Source organism: Rhamphochromis longiceps, linkage group LG20 (assembly GCF_057381845.1).
Source record: "Rhamphochromis longiceps isolate RC_006_pf linkage group LG20, R_longiceps_female_GT1.1, whole genome shotgun sequence".
In the NCBI taxonomy this organism is placed as follows: domain Eukaryota; kingdom Metazoa; phylum Chordata; class Actinopteri; order Cichliformes; family Cichlidae; genus Rhamphochromis; species Rhamphochromis longiceps.
In genome coordinates this window covers 7,829,406-7,843,845 of record NC_140576.1, presented here as the reverse complement: position 1 = coordinate 7,843,845, position 14,440 = coordinate 7,829,406, and the positions used below count along the sequence as shown (strand labels likewise).

General features: G+C 42.7%; 1 protein-coding gene across 1 annotated transcript; it reads left to right on the top strand.

Moving 5' to 3' along the window:
* Window positions 1-762: 762 nt before the first annotated feature.
* On the top strand, window positions 763-12,921 carry LOC146644885 (transketolase-like). The gene is made up of 14 exons (XM_085393404.1): window positions 763-1,010; window positions 2,347-2,464; window positions 2,717-2,830; window positions 3,433-3,530; window positions 5,753-5,944; window positions 6,176-6,294; window positions 7,385-7,581; window positions 7,750-7,914; window positions 8,520-8,676; window positions 9,257-9,387; window positions 9,498-9,581; window positions 9,735-9,828; window positions 9,959-10,081; window positions 12,117-12,921. The coding sequence occupies exons 1-14, from the start codon at window positions 904-906 to the stop codon at window positions 12,302-12,304; spliced, it is 1,887 nt and encodes a 628-aa protein (XP_085249530.1). The 5' UTR covers window positions 763-903; the 3' UTR covers window positions 12,305-12,921.
* The last annotated feature ends 1,519 nt before the right edge of the window (window positions 12,922-14,440 follow it).

The following is a 14,440-nucleotide window of genomic DNA, read 5'->3' as shown; positions in this document are numbered from 1 at the left end:
ATCATGACCCGAAAAAGCCCACTGCTCTTTCTTAAAGAGGTGTTATACGGTTCTTCAGTCTTTACACGTGGCATCAGTCACACATTACTGAAAGAGCTTCATTTTTTATTATCTTCATAGTATCACAACACGAGCCCAAATGTCAGCGCCTTAAGCTCCTGTTCAAATGTCAGCTTAGTGATGATGTTGGTCGAAGCTGTGTAAGAATGTGGACAGCAATGCTGCAGCTACAAGGAAAGTCCATTTGTATAAAATGAGAGCATTGGGGTCTATTTATAGAGCGGTGTGAACGCATTTTGCAGCCTGTATGGATGCATGAGATGAAACTCCTCAGTGCAACTTCACGATAAATAAATAAAACTTTCCCGCTGTTTAAAAAATGACGAATACAAAAATCTGTCAGTATAAACTGATCTCGATGTGCATCACTTATTTTATATTATAATATATATTTCATATATAATGTGTTCCCACTTTTTTGCACGCATTGTTTTGGTTTGCATAGTTGCTGTCTGTACAGAGCGTGGAAATGCTGCATCTGAGCGTCCCTGATCAGAGTCTGTGTGCCGGCTTGCTGTGAGCGTTTACCCGCGCGTGTGGCCTTGGTTTTAGTCCAAAGCCTTCCTACTGTCGGTTCATGCGACAGTTTGGACTAACTGCAGGCTTCGTTTGGCCCTAGATTAGCCATATTCATAGGCTTCGCTTGCAAACACGCCCCCTCCCTCCCGCCCTCTGTCTCTGTGGTTAAACAGCGTTATCTCTTTTTAACCCCTGCCATCGTCCGCTGCGCTCTCCTCGCCTTTATTCTCAGAACAGTAGACCGGGGGGAACTTTTAACTCTTTTAACTCTATTTTACCGGCTTGCGTGTGAGTGAGTGTGCTTCTCTTCGGTTCACCGGCCAGATGGAGGACTATCATAAACCGGACCAGCAGACGGTGCAGGCGCTCAGGAACATCGCCACCCGACTCCGGATCAACTCCATCAAGGCGACAACTGCAGCGGGCAGCGGGTAAGATGGTTAAACCGAGCAGGAGACGCGTGACAGCAGAAAACGTGGTTTTATGCACGTCATTTTTATCCGTTTAAATATCGATGTGTGATTTCTTTCATTTATGAGGACCTGCTTCAGGGAAGCGCATCGTAATTACAGATGAACTGGTCGCAGAACACAGTAACGTCTGTTTTAACGTGTAAAATAGTCAAACTGTGTGTTTAAAATATTGTAGATGCACCATATGAAAATCTGTCTCTGTGTGTGACGTGTCTAAACTTTTTTAAGCATTTCAGTTGTTTACCTGTGCGTATAGTTAGTTTTATACCAGAGTCTGTGCGCAATTTACGCAAAAGCAAGGGCGGTTGGGCAAGTTCATGTACATACATGCTACGAGCAATATCCTGACCGAAAATATAGTCTTAATGTATTTAATAATATGTTGTGCCCCTTCAAAATAATAAAACATGTTTATTATTTTGAAGGGGATCGAGCTTGCTGCAGGTGCACTGGTGTTCCACTCCTCTTGTCCTCCGAGATCACTTACGCAACACACACATACAACTCACGCCGGACAGTTGTTTTATGTGGCCATTGCTACGGCTCATGGGTCGATGTGTTGTGCGGCAGCAGAGAGCCGCTCAGTGCGCAAACATGCTTCTGCAGCGCCTGCGTGACCCGACGGAAACGGCAAAAGCGAATAACAACGTCCAGTGTGCACTTTCTAAGTCGCGATGACAAATATGCTGTCATGATAGAAAATACAATGACCTGGAAAATAAATCGGACTTTTCATTATTGGTGACTCTTTTTTTTTTAAATTTTATCGAGAAATAAATAAATAGTTTCTTTTCTTTTGTTCTCGGTTCTTGTTGTTCTTCAATGATTTGCTTCCAACATGAAGCTCCTCTCTTTCCAGTGGAGATGCTTCCCAATCCATCCATCACTTTTGGTTCGAATTCCCTTTTTAGCTTAAAGACATCAAACACTTACAGACTTTTTTTTTTATATATATATATAACGTGTGCTGCACCAATCACTCACCCTTTTCCTTGTTCTTTTTTCTTTCTTTCTTTCTTTTTAATTATCTCATTACATTTTTCATTTCAGGGTATTTAAAAAAAGACTCTTTAGTGAGGTATTTTGTGCGCCCAGAGGACTGAAGGAGCAGTGTAGGAGCTATTGTATATGTGCTTACTGTTGTGTGACCTTGATGATAGTGTGGCCTTACATAATTCCCCAAATACTGATGGTCTGGCTTTAATTAACCCACTGAATGTGCACTGACGGGATGAACCGGACAGTTAAACTCAATTTCTAATGTCATTTTGCCTCTGCACCTATTTTGTTGCAGTCACCCCACATCATGCAGCAGCGTGGCCGAGATCATGTCCGTGCTTTTCTTTCATTCCATGAAATACCGACCCGAAGACCCACGTAACCCCAACAATGACCGGTTTGTCCTCTCTAAGGTAATGCGCACACATCCATAATGGTTGAAGACGTTTTCAAAAGCATCAACACACAGAGGGAGGTTGAACTGAGTCAAATAATATGCATGTGCTCTAGTGTATATATAGGATTTTTATATAGTATGTGTCTAAATAACTCACTCATATAAGGCTCTAGCATATATATTACAATGCTACAAAATTAGTGCAGTCATCTGTGTTCCCTCTGTTCAGTTAACTGATCAATGAGCTCTGAAAACTTTGCCTCCTCAGGGTCACGCAGCCCCGGTGCTGTATGCTGTGTGGGCAGAGACGGGCTACCTGAAGGAGAATGAGCTTCTCAACCTCCGCAAGGTCGACTCAATCCTGGAGGGACACCCTGTGCCGGTGAGGCAACATTGAAACCTGCAAGAAGTTTAAGGCTTTGAGAGTCACTACCATGAATCAGGAATATTTTAAAACCTCTATGCTGCCTTTCATGGTTTCCTTTCATGCTTTCTTTGTCGTGTTTTCACACTGAAGTTGATACGTTTCACACTGCACTAAACACACACGAACAGAGTGAGATATATTGAAAAGTTAAGTAAAATCTTATATATGCTATGCTTTCCGACTTTTCTGTTAAATACTGCATAGTTTATGGACAAGTGTTTGTGAATAAGAACATTACAGTATCCTTGCTGCACACGAGACGTGGACACGCTTCCACAGATAACAGCAAAGCATCTGTAGGCAGAGAAAGCGAGACAACGCTGCGCCTGTGTGACAGAGATGCTTTGTCGTCTGCTGCAAACATCAGTGACACTTTGTCCACATTAACCCAGAAATTGGCGCACTGTAACATCCAGACCATAGCTGCTGTTCCAACAGTTCCACTGCTGCTGCTTTTATGATCCATTTAGAAATGAAAAACAATCCATCTGCTGTTGCTTGCTTAGCTCGAGCTGGAGTGAGTAATGTGCATCTTTTTTATGTGTGCGTGGATGCAGAAGCAGCAGTTTGTGGATGTGGCCACGGGATCTCTTGGTCAGGGGCTGGGAGCCGCGTGTGGAATGGCTTACACTGGAAAATTCTTTGACAAGGCCAGGTAACACAAACAAAGTCACACTCACACGTATAAACACAATCATTTTGGTGGGGGGCGTGCACATTTCTGCAGAAGTGCAGCAGCCCAGTTTGCATCTGCACACATTAAGATGGACTGTATGAAATTATGCATGACATAATGTACGCTGCAGCGAGCTGCACAGACATGTGACATTTCTGCCTGGAGCTTGGGAATAAAACGCTCTCTGACAGGCTTGGTCTGTGCTGACATTTAGGCAGTCACTTAGAGCTTATGAGAGGCGACCTTCATCCTGTTTTACCTTCACATCAGGATTAATGGGGCTGGATGAAATCAGTGGCAGTGAGCTCAGAGTTGAATGCATATAAAAAGTTTTATGTTTGTTAAAACAGTGTACTATTTTTTTTCAATTTCTTTCAACATTATTCTTCACAATTCAAATGTAGTTTCATCTCAGTGTTTTGACAGCAATGCAGCTCCTACTCAGCTGAATTTCAGCTGATTGAACTCGCTCCACGTTTGTCTCCTTTGTTCTTGCGTGGTCTGGAAAATACCCGGCCGTTTCTGTCTGACAATAGATGTTTAGAGCCGTGTAGCCTGTAGCATGCTGGATTCACGTTTTCAAAATTTGTTATGATTTTCTATTTCTTTTTTTTACGCATCCGAGCTGAAACCTGACTTTCAGGATGATATTTGGTACATTTGATTGCGAGCTGAGCAGAATGTGATTGCTTGAAAGGCAGCTTTGGGGGTTTTTTTTTTGCTGTTTTGCAGGGAGTGCTGCACTTGCACTCTGTGTTGGCTGTCCTTCATATCTCTCTCACTCTCTTTGCATTCTATGTGCACTCAATTATTTCTGCTCTAATAATCACACACGCAAAAGCACAGTTCTCCCTCATCTCCCTGCCTCACCCATTTCCCTCACCACCTCTTAAAAAAATGATGAAATCTTATATTGTGCTGCTATCTACCTGGGCTCCACTGTGCATTCAGACAATAATAATGCATGGACCATGTGTGTTTGCATGGTGCATGCAGTAACAACACACGTAACAACAACTACTGGCTGCCGGCTGCATCACTGGTTTCATAATATGATCTGAGCCCAGAACCTTTGAATAGCAACTGCATCAATGCCACTTGTGGATACTCTCACACAATAACCTGCAGGATCAAGTAAGGAAAGCATGTGTGTGAGAGGTATCACCTTGTCTAAGTCTGTTATTCACACCTACAAACACTGGATGAAGGAAGGTATAACACACACACCTTCTAAGGGAGTCCAACTACAGGAGTAAAGGGATTACTCCTGTAGTTGGACCACTTATATTACTTGCAGACTACTGTGAACACGAGCGGATATGTGTGTCTTAGAATATGTTTCGATGATCACCACCTGGAGCTTTTATCACTGAGTTTTACATTTTTGACCCCCTGTTTGAGGACTCTCGAGGCTGTTTGTTTTGGGTCATTGTCATATTTCAGCGTTAGTTTGGAAATGCAGACTACCTCCCTGATGTTGTGTAATTCACAACAATCTATCTCGTGTTAACTGAGAAATAAACATACAGACAGTTGATTACATAATTTCAAGGAAAGATGCACTACAGAATAGTATGTGATTCGGTTATGTTCAAAGATTTTTTATCATTTCATCAAGGTTAATAAACAGCTTTTTGCTCTTTCTTTCTTTGTATTACTGTAGGGTCTTTACCTTACAATATAAAGCACCTTGAACTAATTGTTGTTGTGTTTGAATTTAAATTTGAATACTATCCGTTTATACGCTTTATTGGTTTTTCCGTTGTCCTTTCCCTTCAATCTAAAGTCTCTACCTCTTTTCTCTCCAGTCCCACCTCTGTGGAATTCCCCTCTTCTTCCTTTCTTTATGTGTCGTGTGGTTTTTTTGGGTTTTTTCCTCTGTGGTCGGAGTTGGAATGCGTGGTGTAATTCGCCGTGTCTCGGCCTATCTTCCAGTTTTAATGAGAACGTGTCTATTTGACTGGAAAGCTGTCAGGAGTTGTTACGCCACATAAGCAGCTACTGAGGATGATCAGAGCGTGGTGGGGATAAGGATTGGGGGAGGGATCTGTTTTTGTCTGTCTGTGTGTTTAGGTGTCATGGTCAGCTGTGACATCATGCCACCATAGGGGGGCATCAGATGATGGGAGGACGTGAAAGGACAGGAAAATGGAGCTGATATGAAAAATAACTAATTTCTCTTTCCCCGTCTCTGTTTGTAGCTATCGGGTGTTCTGCCTGTTGGGTGACGGAGAGCTGTCAGAAGGCTCGGTGTGGGAGGCCATGGCCTTCGCCTCATACTACCAGCTAGACAACTTGGTAGCCATCTTGGACATTAACCGACTGGGTCAGAGTGACCCGACTCCCCTGCAGCACCATGTGGAGAAATACCAGCGGCGCTGCGAGTCCTTTGGGTGAGCCAGGGGGGAAGTCAAAAACTATCTGAGTGGGTTATTTAGTGCTTCAGTAGCTGCTTAAGGAGTCATTCCAAGAACCGTTAAACAAACTCAGCTTCAGTCATTTATTTATAAAATAAGATGCACTTGTTCTTTAATTAATATGTAAGATTTGCTGCTCAAAATTAGTTTTTTATATTTTGACTCGAGCATAAGCACATGTAATGTTTGACTTGTCTGTTTCCCCAGCTGGCACGCCATTATAGTAGATGGCCACAGTGTGGAGGAGTTGTGTAAGGTGCTGAGTCAACCACGCCACCAGCCACTTGCCATTATCGCCAAGACCATCAAGGGCAAGGGCATCCCAGGTATAGCAACTATGCTGACAGTGGTTCAGAGTGCTCAAATATCAGTATTTTGTACTGTAATGAGCACCAGTTTCCTCTTCCTACTGAATAAATAAAGGTTGTTTAATCATTCCTTAAAGCATGCAGATAAATTGTTAAGTTTTACTGCTTAACATTTAAGATGTTTTTAAAAAGTGCTCTAAAATCCTTTTTTTTTTTAAAGACTGGGTAAAATGTGGCATCTGACTGGGAATATTAGATCTGTCTGAAGTTTTCTGAACTGCCCCAAGCACCCACTGTGAGTGCACAGAGGCCATAATCCAGGTAGCGCTTCGGTGCTTTAGCTGCTGCTGCTCCATAATCCCTCAGAATGTGTAGGATACACTCCCTACAACAGCCCATTGTACTTGTGTTGTGATAAGCTAAGTTGGAGTGTGTGCGACCGACCGCATGTGTTTGTTGGGGAGAAAGAGACGGTTGTTATAAGAGGGTCTTTGTGTACAGATGAGTGGACCAGAAATCTTCAGTGTTGTTGCAACCCTGTGGCCTCTTGGCCTTAACCCTTGACCTCTGCTACAGGCTGATGTTACCCACTGGTGTGGAACATTGTTATGAGTGTGACAGCATGTGCACCTGCATGAATGTGGAAGGCATACGCTTGCAAGACGTGAACAAATTGGTTCCGTTAAAGAAAGAAAACTGAACAATGGTCGCTTAAATAACTTGAAACTGACAAAAGTAACAATAAATAGAAATGTACTGAAAATTAACACATTTAAAAGGTCAAGGTACGTCAGTGTCAGGTAACACCGTTCTTCGCTGTCTGAGCAATGCAAAGCAATGCAATTTTTGTGAGTCTTTAAGACTTCAACAGTGTGTTTTTCCCTAAATAAATAAATTGCATTTTTATGTTGGGTTCACGCATGATTAGCCCAGTGCTGACCTATCCGGCGTGTACCCTACCTTGAGGGTCTTGTGACAAGAAGAAGAAGATGGATAGATCAAAATATTTAAATGTTAAACTTTGATTAGGTGTTTGAAAGATCACTTGCTTCTGTTGGTCAAAAGAATAGATGCTCAGCGGATACTTAGGCGCGTCTGTGTCTTTCAGCGGCTGAGGATAAAATGGGCTGGCATGGTAAACCCCTGCCCAAGGACATGGCAGAGAGCGTGATCAAGGAGCTGCAGAACCGTATCATCAGCTGCAACAAGCGCCTCTATCCTGCTCCCCCCAATGAGGACACATCCCCTGTTAGCCTCCGCAACATCCGCATGCCGAGTGCACCCAGCTACAAACCTGGAGATAAGGTAGGATCAGTGGTAGCAGACAATCCACCCTCACTTGTCTTTAAAAGTCATTTTTACCTGTTCATAACATTAGATCAAAGAAGTAAATAAAATCTTTTTTCTATTTTTTTAAATAAAAACTTGAGCCGAGCGTACTTTATTGAATCTGTTTTCTCCCCGTGTGATCAGATCGCTACAAGGAAGGCGTACGGCATAGCTCTGGCCAAGCTGGGGCGTTACAACGAGCGAGTGGTGGTTCTGGATGGAGACACCAAGAACTCCACCTTCTCTGAGCTCTTTAAAAATGAACACCCCAACCGTTACGTGGAATGCTACATTGCAGAGCAAAACATGGTGAGGATAGTTCACAGCAAGAGAGCTGGAGAAAGTTTCACAGGTGAAGCTAAAGTGTGAAGAAGTATGAGAAGGCCAGCACGTTACTAAAACAAAATAGACTTAAGATTCAAACGCTGCTGTATAGAGTGGTAAAAGACGTCCATCAGCACCTGACTGAAGCTATTACATGTACACAAAGTGTTTTGTATAAGGTTTTTCCACTTATCTTTTATTTTCCATTGGGGCACAGTTTGCTTACTAGATGTTTTTGATGTGTCGCTGTCCTTCGAGGAGCCTTAACGTCAAATGTCCAATGTTTACTGTTCCTGATCATTATCAACTATTTCTTGGATCCTTCCAGGAAACAATTTTCACCAGTTTTCTTAATGAAGAAATGCATCATCGTAATGCAACGTAATATTCAGTATACTCTGTAGCACCTTCACAAAGGTGATGACCTATGCTGCATCTATGCTAGCAGCTCTGTGAGACTCTACTTTATTCACACTAATTACAAAGTGTATTGGAAACTGTAACTATATAGTGCTCGACTTCTTTAAAGCAAAAAAACAAACAAAACATAGATATAAAATATGCTGAACTGCCTCTCATCTCTCCTGCAGGTGAGCGTGGCGATTGGTTGTGCTGTACGAGACCGTAACGTGGTGTTCGCCAGCACCTTCGCCACCTTCTTTACCCGCGCTTATGACCAGCTCCGCATGGCCGCCATCTCCGAGAGCAACATCAACCTCTGTGGCTCCCACTGCGGTGTCTCCATTGGTCAGTTACCATCTTCCCTTTTGTGTTATGTCTTCACCGTTGTGAAGAGTGCACAACGTTTGGTTTATTATCATTTCACACCCCACAGTTAATACTGAAAGGACAGATTCCACTGAGCAAACCAGTCACAGCAGCCATATTTTTCTCAAGTTTAGTTTGGGACACTTTTGATTTTGGATCGAATCTGCCCACTGAATCCTCATTGGACTTGTAGTGGTGAAAAATATGAAGTTACTGTTTTTGCATGTTGCTCCTGTTCCAGTATCGCGGCACTGGTTTGAAGCTCTCTTCCTTTTTTAATTGGTTTTGATCCCCATAAATACTAAACCTTTGCTTCCATCTTCCTCTGTGTTATTGTGTTGTTCACATTCTCTCCTGGTATCAGCACTCCTCCTGTCCTTCCTCTCTGTCTCTGCGTCATGGAGGTAATGACAGAGCAGACTGAATCTCTGTCACCTCTTCCTCCCCCTCCTCTTTCTTCTTCTCCTCCTCCTCTTCAGGTACACTGCATGTCCACCTTTGCAGACTGAATGACATTGTCTGTTTCTTGTTGCTGAGGTGTGTGTTTGTGCATATTTAGGTGAGGATGGACCCTCTCAGATGGGTCTGGAGGATCTGGCTATGTTCAGAGCCATTCCTGCAGCTACTGTCTTCTACCCAAGTGACGGTGTTTCCACTGAGAAAGCTGTGGAGCTTGCCGCCAACACAAAGGTACTCGTAATGATTTTTGATAACAGGAAAAAGAAAGAAAAATATTAAGTACTTAAGATTATGTATGTTAAAAGCAGCGATTCATTTTGATGCTTTCTGATTTGTTCTAGGGTTTGTGTTTTATCCGGACAAGCCGCCCAGAGAACAACATCATTTACAACTGCAACGAAGACTTCCATGTCGGACAGGCTAAGGTTTGTTGCTGCATTTTAATCAAAATGTTGATCTATGCTCTAAATAAAATCTGTTTATTGTTCTAATTTTGCTGATCTGTTTAGACTCTGTGCACATTTTCTTCTGGAGTAGAAACAAACAAAGACAAATGTAGAGTTTCCCTTCGCACACAGGTTGTATATAAAACCAATGATGATTATGTGACTGTGGTTGGAGCGGGAGTGACCCTCCATGAGGCTCTGGCTGCTGCTGAAATGCTGAAGAAAGGTATGAAGAAATAAGGAAAAAAAAGATAAAGCTGACCTGTGACATAAAACAGTGCAAAAACTATTTTTCTTTTTGTAATTACATTTTTAAAGACACTGTTTCATATTCAACTTCCTCTTTTGCCGTTCAGAGAGAATAAACATTCGTGTGATCGATCCATTCACCATCAAACCCCTGGACTCCAAGACCATCATCGACAACGCCAGAGCCACCAGAGGACGCATTATCACAGTGGAGGACCACTACTATGAAGGTGAGGAGTCTGCACAGCGCCCCCAAGTGAAAATGAACAAATGCTGTATATAAAAGATGGCCAGAAGCTCTGTGTTGAAAATAAAAAGCAAGCGCAATAAACCTGGTCTATTAGCCAGCAGGGGGCACCATCTCTGTCCGGGAAAACAATGCTAAGGAGTCTGCGAAGAAGAAAAATGACTGCTGCTTACTTCATTTAGGAGCACAGTAAAAGTTTTCATGATCGGTTTGTTGTCTGAACTACTGGTTCAGTGTATTTTTTAATGCAGCATGAGATTCATTTTGTTGTTTTTGGGGGGGAGGGTTCCGTTTAAAGTCAAATAGACAATAAAGTGGGTATCATATAGGGTGTGGGCTCCTGGTGTCTGGCACGTTTCTCAGCCAGGTCTGCCTCACACTCACCCGGGGATGCTCAGGATGTCTTCTGAACATCTCCAGGTGAGGTGTTATAGGCATGCTCTACTGAGAGGGGACACCGGGACACAGAGACATCACACCTCTTGCTCGCCTTCCCCACAGAAGAGCTGGAGGAAGAAAAGATTTGTCAGTGGAAGGTCTGGCAACACTGCCTGGGCTGCTGGCTGGCTGGTTGGATGGAAACGGCAAACATGTCAAAGCCAAGGATTAAAAAATGAATGGGTATCATCACAATGGTTACATCAATCTATTAAAGACGGTCTACAGAAATTAATTTCAAGACAACAAAATAATTTAGGGGCAGGACTCTCTCTCTGTATACTCTCTAATGGTTTCCTGACCTCACTACCGTCCTGTCAATAAAGGCTAAAAGCCAAAACTAAATACATTAAAACAAAAAAAAAAACTTAATCCAAGAAGTTGTATATTTTCTTCTACACAAAATTGGAAAAAAAGAAATTTGTAAATCTAAACGAGTATCTGAATTTAAAATTAGTTTGCAAGGTGTTGCAATAAAACTTCTATATGTAGAATATTTATTATTATATCTAAAATATGCTGATTATTTTTTGACCGTTTTATATTCCTGTTTGGTCAAAGTCACATTAGTCTGGCAGCAGCAGGAGAGATTTAAGTAACAGGCATACGAGGGATTGTTATGCAGCTGCTTGCGTGTCTGCGCTGCTTGTGTATCAACTCATGAATAAAAAAGCCCTGAGCAGCTAAGGACAGACGTCTGTGTACAGACGGAGAAGCTCTTAGGTGGAGAGAGAAGAAGGGCCTGAGGAAGGGAGGAAAAAGATAGAAGTATGGGATACGGAACGTCGCAGAGAACTAAGGTGCATGTTGTAGCGGTAAAGAGAGAGGCGTACGCTAAGGAAAAGGTAAAACAGATATTTTTTAAAAATGTTTGTTGGGGGGAGGGAGGGAGGACAGAGGGTGGAAGTGGAAGAGCCTGTCAGGATTTCTTAATTTCATCTCCGGCCTTTGGGCTCTCAGTGACCTACATACAATACCAGCATGGCAACAAGCATCCAATTTTTGCTTTTTCCTTTGTCTCCTCTCAGCCACTGTGTGTGTTTCTGTGAGCCTAAATTTAGCGGTTTGTTTTTCCTTCTTTGAGAGAACTTCTGTCTGTGAAAGAGACAGCACCCATTTGATTGCACACACTTTAAAATTCAGATATATATATAATAGGTTGTATGCAACTTGAAATCTTAAAGATTGTGGCCTGTCCAGGTAGACCAGAGATGTTTTAGTTCAATAAAGTGCGATGACTTTTTCCGTCAGGTACCTCTTAATGGCCAGCATAAAAAAGGAAGTAACTGCATGTATTACTTACACACCTGACTATATTCAGCCTTCAGATCGCATTCCTAAAGGGGATGAACGTGTGACAGGAGAGGAGTGAGAAAACAGAGGGAGGGTGGCGCCAGTCCTGTCAGCACACATTACATCTCTGCTGAGCGTAATCGCTCATGGAGGTGTAGATAGATATGATAGATATGACAGAAGGGTGAAAGACACTCGGAAAGATGCCGAGCAACTTAGAAACTTGATATTTGGACGAACTACCCGTTAATCGATAGTCTTGTCTGCTCTGTATTCTGATTCCTCAGGTGGTCTAGGTGAAGCAGTGTGTTCGGCGGTGGTGAATGAGACCGGCTTCACCGTCCACCGCCTGGCAGTCTCCCAAGTGCCCCGGAGCGGTAAGCCCCACGAGCTACTCCGAATCTTTGGCATAGACCGTGACGGCATTGCTCAAGCGGTCCGTAAGATGCTCAGCAGCTCAGCCAACGCCAAGTAGGAAGGCTGCAGGAGTGACAGCAGCGGGAACAACATGGTAACTGACTCCGTGGTTAACCGGTTACCTCCACGGAGGCACCAAACAAACAAAGTAAACCAACATGGGGGGAGGGATAGCACGACTGGCCCACTCACGCTCTCCTCCTCATAAACCAATTGGAGGCATTTGTTTAAAGCAAAACAAAAAAAAGAAGGTAACATGATTTCTCTCTGTCATCAATGTTGTCTGACACCCCCGCCCCAGAATTTTACCCTATCACTTTGTGAGTTCAGTAAACACACTTCCTACCCCTTAAACTCACCCATCCCCACACCTCCACCCTCTAGTTCCTTCCTACCTCTCAGAGAAAGTTCTGGTGCTGCTGTAGTGTCTCAGTGAAAGCAGTGAACGTGGTTTGGAGTGACGTCAAGTCTTTATCGTTTTTTCTGTGGAACCCCCTCTCACTTCTTGGGCTCAGCGATATGAGCGTCTGCACCCAGTACAACTTTGTAAAGTCCCACCCGACATGAGCAAAGCAGGGTGTGGAGAAACTCTGGTTTGGTCTGTTTTGAGCACTGACTGTTTTTAACCTGTTTTGACTTGGATAGGACCGTTTCACACCAATAAAGGGATGGTTACTTCACGGTACTTGTGTCTGAGGTCTTTCTTGAGGGTTTCGGTGATGGCACGAAGCAGGCATCACAAGCATCTTTTAAGTTTGAAGTCAAAATCCTCCTGTTTTCTTATCTGCAAGTGGCAAATTCAATCACACAGTGAAGTATTTCAAGCCAACTAGTGTGACCAATAAATGCAGAAATATCAGGTTAATAAATGGAATAGAGTCAATTATTTCAGATGGATTGATGTCGCTAAGCAGGATTTTGTGTCCATCTGTCTGAACTCTCACTGTCTGATTCAGTTTCCCAAATTGCCCTGCAATGATGCTTTGTATTAAACATAATATGAGGAAAAAAACAGGATCTCAGTATTGGTCTTACTCCTGTCCTGTCTAAATTTGTTCTTCTTTCGCTTCTCTTTCCCCTCTTCCTGTTAAAAAGGAGTTCTTCCTTCCCACTGTCACCAAGTGCCTTCTCATATGGGATCAGGAATTGCTGGGTCTTTCTGAGACTGTTGTGATTTAGTGCTTTATTAAAGTGAATTACCATCACTGTCATACTTTAATACAAGAAAACCATCATTAATTTTATTAGCAATAGCCCTGCTGTTACTGCTATGAAAATGTATTTTCTGTTTAAGTTTGTATGTGCGTTAATTTGCTGAATAGTGGTCACTGTGGCCTCAAGCAATCAAATAATTGCTTTAAACTAAATCTTTCAATTATGAAGCAGTCAAATTAAAGTGTTCTGGTGACTGGCTGTAGGATCACACAAGCACACAGCTACTGTGTATCATCTATATTTAATGTGCGTTAATAATTTAACAGCCCATTGAAAGATTTAGGCTGGCTGGCTTATATATGTACAAGATGACAGATTAAAGGAAAAATGTGGTGTTTCCCCAGAACAGCTTTGGGTTGATTCTACAAGACTACTGGAGTGATGGAGCACCAGCGTCATCTAATGTGACGTGAGGATGTGTCGCATGTTTTTATGCTTCTTAAAGCATTAGATAAGCCATTTTCCCTATGGATGAGGGTGAAGAGAGCACTCCTATCATGGGGTTGTTGATTTGTGGTGAGTTTATCCTCTAAGTGGACCTAAACCATGGCAGAAAAATGCAGCCCACAGCATAAAGGAACTATCAGAGTGCAGCTGTCAAACATTTGGGGTTTTTTTTGTTGCATGAGATATTGTTAGATGCTTATATAACATATAGAAGTACGTTTTTTATAAACTTAATTCAGATTTACCCATAACTGTAATAAAGTCATTAAACTATGAAATTTAGATTGTAAGAAAGATTAAGCAGCAGCTGAGCATTAACACTGGATGACACGCAGACAACAAAGATTTAATTTAGCCTTCTTGAAAAAAAACCCATCTCAATGATGGCTGCTGCTGCTGGCAGAGCCCACGGGCACGCCACTGCAACCCCCTCTGACCTCTGCTCCATAGCTGCTGGGTGACCTCTCGTTTGGGGCTCTACTCAGCTTTTCCCAGGAGGGTGGCACGGTTCCCCCCCTTTTGGTGGTCCTCC

Excerpts from the sequence above, each read along its gene's own strand:
- LOC146644885 (XM_085393404.1), top strand. The coding sequence starts at position 904 with ATGGAGGACTATCATAAACCGGACCAGCAGACGGTGCAGGCGCTCAGG. Across the intron at positions 9,582-9,734 it reads TCCATGTCGGACAGGCTAAG|GTTGTATATAAAACCAATGA; the intron begins GTTTGTTGCTGC and ends CTTCGCACACAG. Across the intron at positions 10,082-12,116 it reads GGAGGACCACTACTATGAAG|GTGGTCTAGGTGAAGCAGTG; the intron begins GTGAGGAGTCTG and ends CTGATTCCTCAG.